Source organism: Solanum tuberosum, unplaced genomic scaffold (genome assembly GCF_000226075.1).
Source record: "Solanum tuberosum cultivar DM 1-3 516 R44 unplaced genomic scaffold, SolTub_3.0 scf00062, whole genome shotgun sequence".
Taxonomy (NCBI): domain Eukaryota; kingdom Viridiplantae; phylum Streptophyta; class Magnoliopsida; order Solanales; family Solanaceae; genus Solanum; species Solanum tuberosum.
In genome coordinates, this window is record NW_006238987.1 from 1,742,523 (window position 1) to 1,757,410 (window position 14,888).

The 14,888-nt window shown below is 34.9% G+C and overlaps 1 protein-coding gene across 1 annotated transcript; it reads right to left on the bottom strand.

Moving 5' to 3' along the window:
- Window positions 1–8,760: 8,760 nt before the first annotated feature.
- LOC102577597 (chaperone protein ClpB1) lies at window positions 8,761–12,893 on the bottom strand. Its single transcript, XM_006345071.2, has 7 exons — window positions 12,754–12,893; window positions 11,011–12,189; window positions 10,739–10,920; window positions 10,028–10,650; window positions 9,650–9,929; window positions 9,362–9,559; window positions 8,761–9,267 (listed from the first exon to the last, which is right to left on the bottom strand). Exons 2-7 carry the CDS (start codon window positions 12,161–12,163, stop codon window positions 8,965–8,967), a joined length of 2,739 nt encoding a protein of 912 aa, XP_006345133.1. The 5' UTR covers window positions 12,164–12,189; window positions 12,754–12,893; the 3' UTR covers window positions 8,761–8,964.
- Between the last annotated feature and the right edge of the window lie 1,995 nt (window positions 12,894–14,888).

The window sequence follows — 14,888 nt, forward strand, 5'->3', positions numbered from 1 at the left end:
GGGCTTTTTAATTAATCCAGGCGGGTCTTTTATTTATGGGTTGAAATTTCATAAATTTTGGATAGACGTTTTAGATTTCGACACGTGTCCCGCCATTAGTGGAAAGGTTATATAGGTCCCAAAATTTGGACGGTAAGGACATCAGTGTCCAAAAAGTATAACGAAGGGTATTTAGATACCATTTATGAAAGTTCGGGGGTATATTTGTCCTTTTTCCCAAAACGAAATGCCAGTTATTCGTATGACGGAATTATGTAATTTAAACAATTTTTTGAATATATAATTTGAAACTGCTATTTAATTCAGCAGTTGAACATGCAATTTGAAATTATGTTTTAATTTTGCAAAAAATATTCTTTTTCTTTAATTGAAAACAAAAAATTTATTCGACTATTGGGGCATTGATCAACAGTGGCGGAGCCAGAAATTTTAATACGGGAGTTCAAAATTTGAGAAGTAAACACATGAACTAGTGAAAGGAGGTTCGACATCTATTAAACATATCTAAAAAATAATTTTAATCATGTATAAATAGTAATATTTTTCGCCGAAGGGGTTCGGATTATATGTTTATTGAAACAAAGCAGTGAACAGCTCAAATGCTGAGAAGAACACACGAGTTTAGAGAATGAATTGTATAGAATGTGATCTCAAAATTACATCTAAAATCAACTATGTATTCTTACTTATATACAAGATTATATCTACCTTCTAGTTGTACATATTTCTATTTAGCTAACTAACTAACTAGTACAATAACCATTTAACATAATCTGTTACATAACTAACTTCCAACTAACTAAGTCACTGCACCAGTTTCATCACTCCCCCTCAAGCTGGCAGGTACAAATACATTCAGAATGCCCAACTTGGATACTAAGTACTCATGTTGTGATCTAAACAATCCTTTTGTCATAATGTCTGCTTGTTGCTCTTGTGTTGCTAAGTACAATGGTCTGATCAGTCTATTTCAATGTGTTTGGTCTGTTCATGGTATACCGGATTTGCTGCTATTTGTAAAGCAGCTTTACTATCACAAAAAACATCTATTGGCATTTCTAGTTCTTCTCCAAGTTCTTTGAATAATCCTGCAAGCCAAACCAACTCTGAAACTGTAGAAGTCAAGCTCCTATATTCTGATTATGCTGAACTCCTGGAAATGGTTGCTTGCTTCTTAGATCTCCATGATATCAGGGACTCTCCATGCTTAATTAGAAACCCTGTGACAGATCTTCTTGTGTTTGGGCATGCTGCCCAGTCTGCATCACAATATGCTGTCAGTTTGTTTTCTTCCTTGCTGCTCATCAATATTCCCATAGCTGGCTATCTCTTTACATATCTAACAACTTTAATAGTTGCTTCCATGTGTGACTTCTTTGGATTTTGCAAGAATTGACTCAATGTTTGAACTGCAAAGCTAATATCTGGCCTTGTCATTGTTAAGTACAATAGTCTTCCAATTAATCTTTGATATGAACCTATGTCTGTTAATATGGGATCATTTTCAACTCTCCCTGCCTCATCCACTTCTGTTGTAGTTAGTTTCATATTAGGATCTAATGGTGTCCATGATGGTTTGGGACCAGTTAGTCCCAACTCTTCAATTAGCTCCAGAGCATACTTTCTCTGGTTCATCAAGATTCCTTTGGATGATCTGCTAAACTCAATCCCGAGGAAAAATCTCAAAGTACCTAGATCTTTAATCTTGAACTTAGCATGTAGTTCCTCCTTAGTCTGTTCAATCATCCTTAGATCATTACCAGCTACCAGCATATCATCTACATATACCATCACAACTACAATATGCCCATTGTGTCTTTTGGTAAATAAGGAATGATCCAAAGTGCTTTGTATGAAACCAAAACCTACCAATGCATCTGTAAGTTTAACATTCCATTGTCTACTTGCTTGTTTGAGACCATATAGAGATTTGACTAGCCTACAAACCATTCCTGATTTCTCCCTCTAGCTAGCAAAACCCTCAGGCAAAGTCATATACACCTCATCAAATAAGTCACCTTGCAAGAAGGCATTATAAACATCTAGTTGATGGATATGCCATCCAGAAGCTGCAGCAATAGATAATACACTTCTGACAGTAACAATCTTAACAATAGGTGAGAAAGTATCTTGGTAATCCAGACCAGCTTTCTGATTATACCCTTTTTCCACCAGTCGTGCTTTATACCTCTCTATATCACCATTGGCCTTGAATTTTACCTTATATACCCATTTGCACCCAATAGGAACCTTACCATGAGGCAGCTACACTAACCTCCATGTATAGTTATCTTCAAGTGCCTTTATCTCCTCCTGCATTGCCTGGATCCAATTGGGGTCTTTACATGCCTCATGATAAGTTTGAGGCTCAGTAATACAAGAAAAGGCTGTGATAAATGAGTGATACTGAGTGGACAAGGTGCTATAACTCAATGTGTGAGATAATGGGTAAGGAGTAGATGCAGTGGCAGCATTTGTGATGAAATCATTCATCCAAGAAGGAAGTTTCTTTGGTCTGGTGGAATGTCGAACATCTCTTGGTAAAGTAGTATGTTCTATAGACTCAACTGCAGATGGACCAGTATGGACGGGAGAATTGACTGGAACAACATCATCAGTAGTATCTGTAAAATTATCTAAGAACATGGGATGAGATATTGGTTGAGTGTTAAAAGGAAAAATATCCTCCTTGAAAACCACATCTCTAGAAACAAAGAAGGAATGAGTAGCCAAATTATAAAGAACATAACCCTTAGACACATCTAAATAACCATATGGACTGCAACAACAGATCTTGCTGTAAATTTATCTCCATTTGGCAAAATCTTAGCATAACATAAGCAACCAATAGTCCGAAAATGATCACATGCACATTTGCATCCATGAAACATTTCAAAAGGTGTTTTTCCTTTCAAAGCTACTGAAGATAGTCTATTCATCAGATAAACAGCTCCTAATACACAATGGCCCCAAAATTTCAATGGTATAGATCCATGAAACCTGATTGCTCTAGCCAATTCCAAAATGTATCTATGTTTCCTTTCCACCACCCCATTTTGTTGTGGGGTGTAAACACAAGATTTTTTATGGATAATACCATGACTGTTGAATAGGTTGGCACATTCAAGGTTGACAAATTCTGTCCCATTATCTGATCTCACCATTTTGACTGTCTTGCCAAATTGAGTTAGAATTAATTTGAGGAAATCTTTCAGAACCACTACAACATCACTCTTGTGTTTTAACAAGAAAATCCAAGTCATACGAGAGTAATCATCCACAACTGTTAGGAACATTTTATTTCCATCAAAAGTAGGTACATGAAATGGTCCCCATACATCCAAATGCAACAAATCAAAAACTGAAGTAGATCTACTATGACTGTCAAGAAAAGGGATCCTAGTTTGTTTAGCAAGTGGACAAACATTACAAGAGTCAAGAACTCTTTTACATTCATCATGAGTAAGATTGAATAACTGTTGTATTGCCCCAACAGATGCATGGCCCATTCTTTTATGCCAAAGCAAGATATCTATATTGTTCTTCCTAGCTAACAGTCCCCTAACTGGATCGTCCTTAGTGTTTGTTGAATCTTTGTGCTTTAACAAGTAAAGTCCCCCATTTTCCTCACCAATCTCCAACACCTTCCCACTTGAGAGGTCCTGGAATACACAGAAGTTAGGGAAAAAAGTGACTGAGCATTGTAACTCCTTAGTAATCCTAGATACAGATAATAGATTGTATCTAAAATCTGGAATATGTAGGACATTACTCAATGGTTTACCATCCATGATTTCACAGCTACCAATGTGAGAAACATCAACTGTACCTCCATTAGGTAGATACACTTTTTTATCTGTAACATTAATGACCTCTGTATGCAACATCCCTTTATGTGAAATCATATGATTACTAGCACCAGTATCAACTATCCATTCATCCTTAAAGGCATTCAACTTAGAGGCGTAGACATTACTTGCACTAGGAACATCTACCATATGAGAAGTAAAAAACTTACCTCTCATGTTGGCTGAATAAGACAACTTGTTTCCTGAACTTTCACCAATAATGTCCCTGTCTAGAATTCTTTGAAATCGATTGTAATGAGATGGATTATCCATGTGCTGCATCATCTAATTGTATTGATTGTGCGAGTAATTGGCAGTTGGCCTTCCTTTGTCCCAATTCTCAGAATATCTGCCAGGTATGCCATCATCACAATTAGAATCAGACGCCATTCCACCTTTCCCTTTGTATGATGTATCTCTAGAATCGTGAACACAAGCAGATCTAGACTGTCCTGGATCAGAATTTGGTCTTCCATCTTCAAGCTGCACACTATAAGCTTGGTTCCTAGGATTATGATCCCCTCCTTTAGGATCTCCTCGTCTCGGATTTGCAGCAGTAGAATCCCTAAATTTCTTCCTAAACTTAAAATTTGGTGGATAGCCAATCAATTTGTAACAATTAGCCCTAGTGTGACCCATCATGTTGCAGTAATCACACTGAACATTCCAATTCTTTTTGAACTTGTGAGGGTGAGAATTACGTCTAGATATCATTGCAGCAACATCCATGTTCATCATTGGACCAGCAACATGAGCCATATTCCTTTGACTTTCTCTGTCAATCATCATGGAATAAGCTTGATTAACAGAGGGAAGAGGAATTAACATCAAAATTTGACCTCGAGCTTGTTCATAAGATTCATTTAGTCCCATTAAAAACTGCAAGAACTTTTGCCTAGTCATAAACTCCCCAAAATCTCTGGATTTTTCACAAGCACATCCAGGAAATGGAGCTAGACAATCTAACTCTGCCCAGAGTAAACGCAAACGAGTAAAATACTCATAGATACTACTTGTTCCTTGAACCATCGTTGCAATCTCCCTGTGTAATTGAAAGATCCTCGATCCATCAGCCTTATCGAATCACTCTTTGAGATCTCTCCAAACAGCATCAGCATCAGAAGAATACACAATACCACTCAATAACTCTTTCGAAACAGAGTTCATGATCCATGAAAGAACAATCGCATTGCAGCGTTCCCATAGATCAGTGAGATTTGGACCAAAACCTTCTTTTTTGCATCTTCCATCGATCAGACCCAACTTGTTTCTTCCAAGTATGGCAATCCGCATCGATCGACTCCAAACAGAATAATTTTTCGATCCAGTCAATTGAATAGAGATCAAAACCACTCCAGAAGTATCCGATGAACTGAGATACAGAGGATGATTATGACCTAATTTCTCCGGTAATTCATTATCTACTACAATCGCCATAACTCTTCCTTACAAGCTTTCGAAAAACCACTATTAATGGCTGAAACAAAGCAGTGAACAGCTCAAATGCTGAGAAGAACACACAAGTTTAGAGAATGAATTGTATAGAATGTGATCTCAAAATTACATCTAAAATCAACTATGGTATTCTTACTTATATACAAGATTATATCTACCTTCTAGCTGTACATATTCTATTTAACTAACTAACTAACTAGTACAATAACCATTTAACATAATCTGTTACATAACTAACTTCCAACTAACTAAGTCACTGCACCAGTTTCATCAATGTTGCCTCCGCCCCTGTTGATCAGTGAAAAATAATAATCTCTACAGAAAGAATACATAAGGCTAAAACATGTTTAAATTAGGTGTAACTAAAAATATTATCAATATTCTGTATGTGTTGCATCTATTTAGTGATGCCCACATCTAAGCGCTGAAAAGAATCCTCCAGACGCCTTCTCCTTGCAACGATCTGCTTTTTCATGTCCAACCTCTTTTGCTATTTGCTAAATATTCATAATCAACATAAAGAGATTATTATAGTATCATATAAAATAATTATATATTAAATAAGTAGTTAGTTATTACTACAAGTAGACTAATGAATCTTTATTAAATTGTATGTATTTGAAAATTTGTAAACACAAATAATTTACTTATAAAAAAAAAGTAAAAATGGGAGAAGACTAAAAAATGCCCTAAACCTATTAGAAAAGGTTCAAAATGTCCTCCTTCCACCTATTGATTTAAAAAGAGTAAATTTTAGGTTTAGCAAACATAAAAATCATATTTGTATGCTATAACTATAGTTTGTATAATTGCGCTCCACAACAAACTTTATGTTTGCTATGGCTATTAGTCTGTATATTTCGGTATACATATACATAAAAAATATGAATTTTGGTCTATTTGTATATTTCGGTATACAAATGGGTCCTGCATTTGTATATTTCGGTATACAAATGATGGGTCCTGCATTTGTATATTTCGATATACAAATGGGTCTTGCATTTGTATATTTCGGTATACAAATGAGTCATGCATTTGTATATTTTGGTATACAAATGGGTCTTGAATTTGTATATTTCGGTCTATTTGTATATTTCGGTATACAAATGGGATGACAAAAAACATGAAATGTTTGCTGCGAATTACAAATAAAAGAAATTATGGCTATAACATTTAATTTGAATTAATAATTTGTTATTTCATACAATTATCCCATTTAAAAATACCCTTAAGGTTTTTTTTAGGCTCAAAAATATCCTTTAGTTAACAGAAATCTGAAGTGAAATTTAACTAAATAAGTGGCCCATATAACTTTTTTTTTATCAAATAAATAAACCTTACACTCAAACCCATTTTTGATAAATCTAACCCAATTTTAGTATCTTTAATTTTATACCTCCTGTTATTTGCTTGTTTCTGTGACATGGAGATTTAAACTCTTGTTTACTCATCATCTCTGACTAAATCACTTTTGAAAAGGATTAATGCTAGATTTTTTTTCTCTAAATTTAGGACTATTCAAACTTCATAATATGGGTCTATAAAGCATCATATATGATTTTATTTTTTTTAATTTTTATGACAAGGGAAACCCGCAGCCGCTACCCTTTGGGTGCGCACATGGTAAAACCCCCGCTCCTATGCAATAGCTCGCAAACCACATAGGAGAGGTAAACCGCACTAGGCAAGCCTGGTGCGACGAGCTCAACCCAGAAGGCAAACCCCTTGTTTTCGCTGGCAAGGGGTTTCGAACTTGAGACCTCCAACATGGAAGTCCCAAGCTCAAACCATTGGGCCACCCCGAAGGGTTCATATGAAAATATTTTAATTGCTTGCTTTCTCTCTTGTTTAATTCGTATGTCCGATTTTTTAAATAACAAGACTTCACAAATTACATTGGGTTTATCAAAATTCTGTTAGTTTTGAATGGGAAGTTGTTGTTCTTAAGAAAAACTGAAAAAACATTCAAATTGACAGTGAAACGGGTTTGGGTTGGGTGGGGTTTATTTTATTTGATAAAAAAAACTAGCTGGACCAATGAAATTGTCACTTGTGTAGTTAAATTCCACATCAAATTTCTGCTAACTAAAGGGTATTTTTGAGTCTAAAAAAACGTTAAGGGTATTTTTAAATAGGAAAATTGTATGAAATAGCAAATTATTAATTCAAATTAAATATTATAGTCATAATTTCTTTTATTTGTAATTCGCAGCAAACATTTCATGTTTTTTGCTATAGTCAGTGGCGAAGCCAGAAATTTCATGAAGGGTGTCCAAGTGTTAAAGTGAACCCGCTCTTTTAAAAAGTGAAAAAAAATTGTTACTAGTGAGATTCGAACACACAAATACTTTAAATTCGTGTGTCTTAACTCTTTCAAGGCGCCTGGAATCACTAGATTACATTATATTGTTGTCTCAAGGGTGTCCAAAATATATTATTTAGCCACTTTATTTATTATTTTACTTGTATATACGATATAATTTTCCAACGAAGGGTGTCCAATTAGACACCCTGTCATAAGGGTGGTTACGCCACTGGCCATAGTGATACTTAAATACTTCCTCTGTCACTAATTACTTGTCCACTTTTGAATTGACACACCTATTAAGAAAATAATTATTGACATAGTGAGTTTACCATTTTATTTCTATTAATTATGAAGTGGATGAATTAAAAACCTAAGATTTTCAAGAAGTTCTACTTTTTTCAAAGTAATTAGTTGAGGGTATAATAGATAAAAAAAATTGTCATTTTTTGATTTGTCAAAATGGACAAGTAATTAGGGACAGAGGGAGTAAAAGATAATTAACCAATCCTAGTTTTAAGGGATGTGTGTATCTAAATATATCTTTTAAAATATATGTTATAAAATATTAAAAATGGTAATATAAGTAATTGTTTGAAAGTAAAGGTAAGTTCAGTATATATAATAGGCGAAATGGTCTAATGGACCCTTATACGTGTTTGAGTTTGTATTGTAGGCCCTTCTACATAACTCCTTACCAACTGAACTCTTAAACTCAATCAAAACAAGATTTTTAAACCCCTCCTACCATGTGTGTAATTCATCCGCTCATAAATAGATGACATGTCTGATCCATGTTACATAAATCAATAACATGTCATAATTATCTTCATTAACTATATTTTTAATTATTAATCAAAAATAATAAATAAAGGGAAAAATAATAAAATTTTAATTGATTCATCAATTAAAATAAAATTTGGACTCCACACACCAAAATTTAAATGATTCAATCAATAATGTATGTCTAGTTAGATAGTTTTTTCAAAATGCAAACAGTTGAAATAAAGCAATTCACAATTATAATCGGTCATTCGCACAAACCATTAATATTTGTTCCTATATTGAAACAAATCAGTAATTTTTTTCCCTGTGATATTTTTACCCTCTAGCAGTTGAGATAATTTTCCGAACCCAGATAGAAAAAGATTATTTTTTCAGAAAATCAGAGAAATACAATTTTCTATTTAGACATTTTTAAGTTACATAAAGCAACAACACAACAAAATCAACAGAACTTGTGAACATGCATTCACTTCTTAAAGATGTAAAATTGGACTAACCCCACACATGGGATTTTAAACAAAAGTAACAAGTCATATATATTCAACTTTCATGGTGTTATTCAACCTCTCTTTAATCTGCTGCCATTTCATCATCTTCGTCATCTATTTCCTCAATCCTCATTTTCTTCACTGCTTGAGCAGCATCATTCCTTTGCCCATTAGGTAGCTGAATCAGTACATCAGATTTTTTCCCAGTAGCAGCATTCACAAGCCCTCCATTATTCTCCACCCTATAAGTTAGATCTTTCCCGCCACGTCCGGCATCTACGTACACGGTCGAGTTCTCATCAATTTCCTCCTTCACAAGCATCTTTGATAACTCTGTTACAACTTTCTTCTCCAACCACCTCCTAATAGGCCTTGCACCATACACCTGAACACCATTGATAACAAAAGTTAGTACAACTACATCGTCACACCGATGAAATTTGGATCTTCAAGTTAAATTACTGGATATTAGGTCTTACCGGATCATAGCTCTGTGCTAGTATGACATCTAATGCGGCCTCAGTAACACCCAATGCAATACCCATCTCAGCTAAACGGCCTGCCACATCCTTCAGTTGGTGACGGCAGACTTGCCTCAACTGATCGTGTGATAAAGGATCGAACACTACAATCTCATCGAGCCTGTTCAGTAACTCAGGCTTAAATTGCTTCCTCACCTGTCACAAAAGAAGATGTGTGAGAACCTGTTGTTCTAATTAACAATGTAAACAGTCTTTTTGCAGCAAATATAGGACGTTCTAACATACCTCCTGCATGACCATTTCGCGGGCCTTCTCCATGGTGCACTTGCCACTTAATCCTGACAAGAGATACTCCGCTCCCAAATTTGAGGTCATAATGATCACAGTGTTGGTGAAATCAACAGTACGACCTTGACCATCAGTTAATCTTCCATCATCCAACACTTGAAGCAAGGCATTAAACACAGTTGGATGAGCTTTTTCCACTTCGTCGAAAAGCACAACACTGTAAGGGCGCCTCCTTACAGCTTCGGTAAGTTGTCCTCCTTCCTCATGTCCAACATAACTGCAGACACATAAAACATATTCAGCATTATCCCTGATATAGTTTACTTGTAAAAGTGTGATTAATTCTATTATACTTTAATGGTTAAGGGTCCTTACCCTGGTGGAGCACCAATCAATCGGGCAACAGAATGTTGTTCCATGTATTCGGACATGTCAATTCTGACCATCAACTTGTCATCATCAAAGAGCTGCTCAGCGAGAGCTTTCGCAAGCTCAGTCTTTCCAACACCAGTTGGCCCCAAGAAAAGGAATGAACCAGTTGGTTGTTGTGGCCTTCCTAGTCCAGCTCTAGACCTTAACACAGCCTCAGAAACAGCTTTAACTGCTTGATCTTGCCCAACCACTCTTTGGTGCAATCTATCAGCAAGACCAATCAATTTCTCCTTCTCATTCTGGCCAAGCCTTGAGACAGGAATACCAGTCCAGCGACTAACTACTTCCGCAATCTGATCGGGTCCAACAGTCTCTGTCAACATTGTACTCTCATCTGTGCTACTCTCAAGATTAGCTATTGCAGCTTCCACTTCTTGGATGGCACCATATCTAAGATCTGCTGCTCTGGCAAGATCATATCTCCTTTCAGCTTCTTGTAAAGCATATGTGAGTTCATCGCGCTTTTGCTTAAGCCTTCGAAGCTCATCAATCCGTTCCTTCTCTTTCTTATACCTCATCATCAAAGGCTGGAGTTTGTCCCTCAAATCATCAAGCTCTTTCCTCACCTGAAAAGTAATTAATGTTATTTGTACACATTCCCTACACAGGTTCTAGAATAATATGTAAAAGCATTAATAGAATACAACGCCTTACTTCAACAAGTCGAGCTTTGCTAGCCTTATCTTTTTCCTTTTCAAGAGCATGGTGTTCAACTTCTAGCTGAATCCTCTTCCTTTCAAGATTATCAATTTCTTCTGGCTGACTATCAAGCTGAACCCTCACATTTGCGCAAGCCTCATCAACTAAGTCAATAGCCTTATCAGGCAAATGTCGACCTGAAGTAAAAATTTACAGATTAGTTATCTTTGTATCTAATATATCTAACAATAACTAGTGACAATGGGTGAATCAACAGAAGTTCATACCTGTAATGTATCGAGCCGAAAGCTGGGCTGCAATAACAAGAGCCCTATCCTGAATTTTGACACCATGATGGCCTTCATACTTCTCCTTCAACCCTCGAAGGATACTTATAGTGTCGGGAACGCTAGGCTCAGCGACGTATACCTGCTGGAAACGCCTTTCGAATGCAGCATCTTTCTCCACATACTTCCTGTACTCTTCCAGAGTTGTTGCACCAATGCACCTTAATTGGCCCCTAGCAAGCATTGGCTTGAACAAATTGGCAGCATCCATTGATCCTTCAGTCCTACCAGCACCTAAAACCAAGTGTATCTCATCGATGAAGAGAATTACTTTCCCGTCTGCGTCTTCCACTTCCTTCAGAACAGCCTTCAACCTCTCTTCAAATTCACCTCTGTACTTCGCTCCAGCAACGAGTGCTCCCATATCCAATGCTATAAGCCTAACATCAGCCAAGTTACTCGGGACATCACCTCGAACAATCCTTTGTGCTAGCCCTTCAACTACAGCTGTTTTACCAACACCAGGCTCACCAATAAGCACCGGATTGTTCTTTGTCCTCCTCGATAGAATCCGAATTACTCTTCGGATTTCTTCATCCCTACCAATCACAGGATCAAGTTTTCCTGCTTGTTCCACAAGATCACGACCGTAGGTCTTAAGTGCTTGGAATGTGGTATCCCCTGTAGCACTTTCCACTTTCTTTCCATCCTTTCCTCTAAGTTTCTCAACTTCTGATTTCACTCTTGCTGCACTAAGACCAGAGTCTTTCAAAAGATCAACAATTTGGGAATCTTCCAAAAGGCCTAAAATCAACAGATCAACCGCCAAATGGCTGTCACCACGAGACTTCTGCAACGATTGTGCTCGTCGCAGCACCTTAATAAGTGAAGTACTTGCTGGAACTTGATCAGGTGCTGGTGACTGAGAAGGAATTTTCTTCTTAGCTTGATTGAACACCCTTTCAACACCATTAGCTGTCTCTTCACTACCAGCAGCATTGACAATTGCTTGCCAGAAAATACCACTGTGATCAGATAATAAAGCCAAAGCCATATGCAGAGGTGTCAACTGAGCATGGCCTGCTGACACAGCCAGTTCATGTGCCTCAGCAATAGCCTCATTTGTCTTGTGAGTAAATTTTTCAGGATTCATGATGAATTACTCTGTCTTTCAATAAACTGCAACAACAGAAACACCACAATGAGAAACCATAAAATCAATCCAGAAAGCAAAATACGAAAACCCAACTGAAAATAATAATAAGAAACCAACTTATTCACTTATATTAACTAAACTAAACCCAACAAAAAATTTAAAATTTTAACTCGGAAACGAAGAAAAAGGATCAATAACAAAACCGGCTAAATTCTCCAAACCAACTCAATCACCAAAAAGAATACATCAGTTCCATCAAAAACATAAAACCGATCAACAATATATGAATTCTCATGAAATAACCAAATACGCACACAATAAAACAAGACCCAATCCAAAAAGAATCTCAGTGCACTTATCTCCCACTACGCACATATTTGAAGAAAAACCATTTCTAAAACAGATTATTTCCACAACTCAAACCCATAAAATAACATTAACTTTACAAAGGTTATTTCCATATCTCGAACCCGTAAAATAAAATAAAAACAACTTTACTTTAAAAGAGATTATTTCTACAACTCGAACCTGTAAATCCTTTTTTTAATAAAAAAAAAACTGAAAATCGAAGGGACATGCAGTCGTACCTTTTAACAGATAACAAGCGAATTTCTTTTGATTTGTACTTCGGAGAGAATCAAATGTATGTTTTTGAGTTTCGAGTGTTTCTTTCTTCTTTAGTTTTTTTCGGTTGAGAAGTGAGAAAGGATAGAGGTGTTTATGTTAAGGAAAACAGAGAGTTCTCGAAGTTTAAACGATGAGCCTAGAACTTACCAGAATAAAAAAAAAAAACGAAAAAAGGAAAAAGAAATGCCTGGAACTTACTAGAATTATTTTTTACTCCAAACTGCAACGTGGCAACGTATGATTTGTGTTTCTGGTGACTACTAGACTGATCCTGGAATATAGATTTTTAACACCCATATTTTGCATAATTCACTTTGGGTCCCACTCTTATCACGAAAGAAATTTTTATTTTATTTTTATAAAAAAAAAAAAGGATTATTTTGCAAAAAAATTCCAAGCATGAAGATGACAGAAATAATTTCATTTGTAGATAATAAAAGAAACAAAATCACACATTTGAATTATCAATTTCTTCCGTTCCAATTTATGTAATGATATTTGATTGATGAGAAAATTTAAGGTATAAAAAAAAGATTTTTGAAGTTATGAATTATTATCATATTTATAGAAATAGAATCTCTACTATTACCTTTGATCAAATATTTTGATTCTTTAATGAACTATTCATGACACAATATTATATTAAAATATATATTTCAATCCTTAAAAGATTTTCTTTCTTTATATAAAGTATGATTAAACTTAAAAATGAATTAAATCTTTTTTCTTTATATAAAGTACGGTTAAACTTAAAAAATGAATTAAAATGGAAGAAGTTGGATTTTATGCATCTTACCAAATAGGTCTAAAGATCTAACCAGATATTTTTTTGATACTCTAATAAATTAGTTAATAACCAAATACTTCTTGTATAGCAACTAAAAAATTAGAAGATTTGACTCAACACTAAATTACTAAAAAACAATAAAAAAAAAATAAGATACACTGACTCGCTTAAATAGGCTTAAATAAATTTGAAAAAGTTGACATAATGACACGTGTATAAAGACATTTACATGGAAATAAGGATTATAATACATGGTGTTATTAAAATAAAATAAAAATGACATGGTGTGATCATTTTTCAATTAAAGTAAATTGTTTTAAAATTGCATTGAACTTCTAACACATGATTAGTGGATTAAGATAGTAAAACAGAGAAGACCTATATGATAATCTTATGAAAGTGAAGGGAAAAAACTTCCCATTATTGTATTCTTTTAATTTATAATTTAATACAAAGGTGTGTATACAATAATCCTTCTTTAGCATGGTTATTATATCATCAAACAAATGCGTATACCGAAAAAAATAAAGAAAGAGAATCTGACCGCAGGTTTTACTAGTACTATGAACCTATGCAAAATCTAAAAGGACATTAAGAATAGTATAACTATTCAATTTTCTATAAACTAATAGGAGTAACACATTTTGATCAAATTTTGGAAGGTTAAAAGTGCATATTTAAAAAATAAAGTGTCTGACCTAATTTTTGAGAGAAAAGTGATCTTGAGGTGTAAAGAAGTGTTTTTTCAGAAGTTAAAAGTACTAGCTTCTTTTTTTTTTCCCCAAAAACACTTTTTTTTTAATAACATTTTTAAGGAAATACAATTGTTAAAAATTTGATCAAACAATACTTCTGCTCAAAAGTGTTTATTAATTGAATTTGCCAAAAACAAACTATTTATTACCAAAAGTACTTTTCAAAATAAATTAATGTAAAAAATTTGACCAAAAAGATTATTCTAAAAATTGTCAAGCCTAACTTCTGGGTCGTATATTAGAAATTTGAAAACTTCAGATAAGCAATTCTCAACCTCAATTTCAAGTGTCTCAAAGTTGATTCTGAAATGATTAAACAATAAAACCTTAACTGAATAGTGAAGCTTCATAGGTTCTGTCAATCTGGACATAGGTAGTTTGCATCTTCATCGATATATCTATTTCATCGAGCCTCTTAGAGATGGTGCCCAGATCGTTGCACTTTTGGTGCAGGTAGAGACTTACCCGATAAGGGACTTCCCTACCTTAGGACCGTTACAGTTACAACCAACATTCACCAGAGAGACTGATTTGAAAGATCAGTTAATTCAAT

Excerpts from the sequence above, each read along its gene's own strand:
- LOC102577597 (XM_006345071.2), bottom strand. The coding sequence starts at position 12,163 with ATGAATCCTGAAAAATTTACTCACAAGACAAATGAGGCTATTGCTGAG. Across the intron at positions 10,921-11,010 it reads TTCGGCTCGATACATTACAG|GTCGACATTTGCCTGATAAG; the intron begins GTATGAACTTCT and ends TTTTTACTTCAG. Across the intron at positions 9,930-10,027 it reads TTGATTGGTGCTCCACCAGG|TTATGTTGGACATGAGGAAG; the intron begins GTAAGGACCCTT and ends ATGTGTCTGCAG.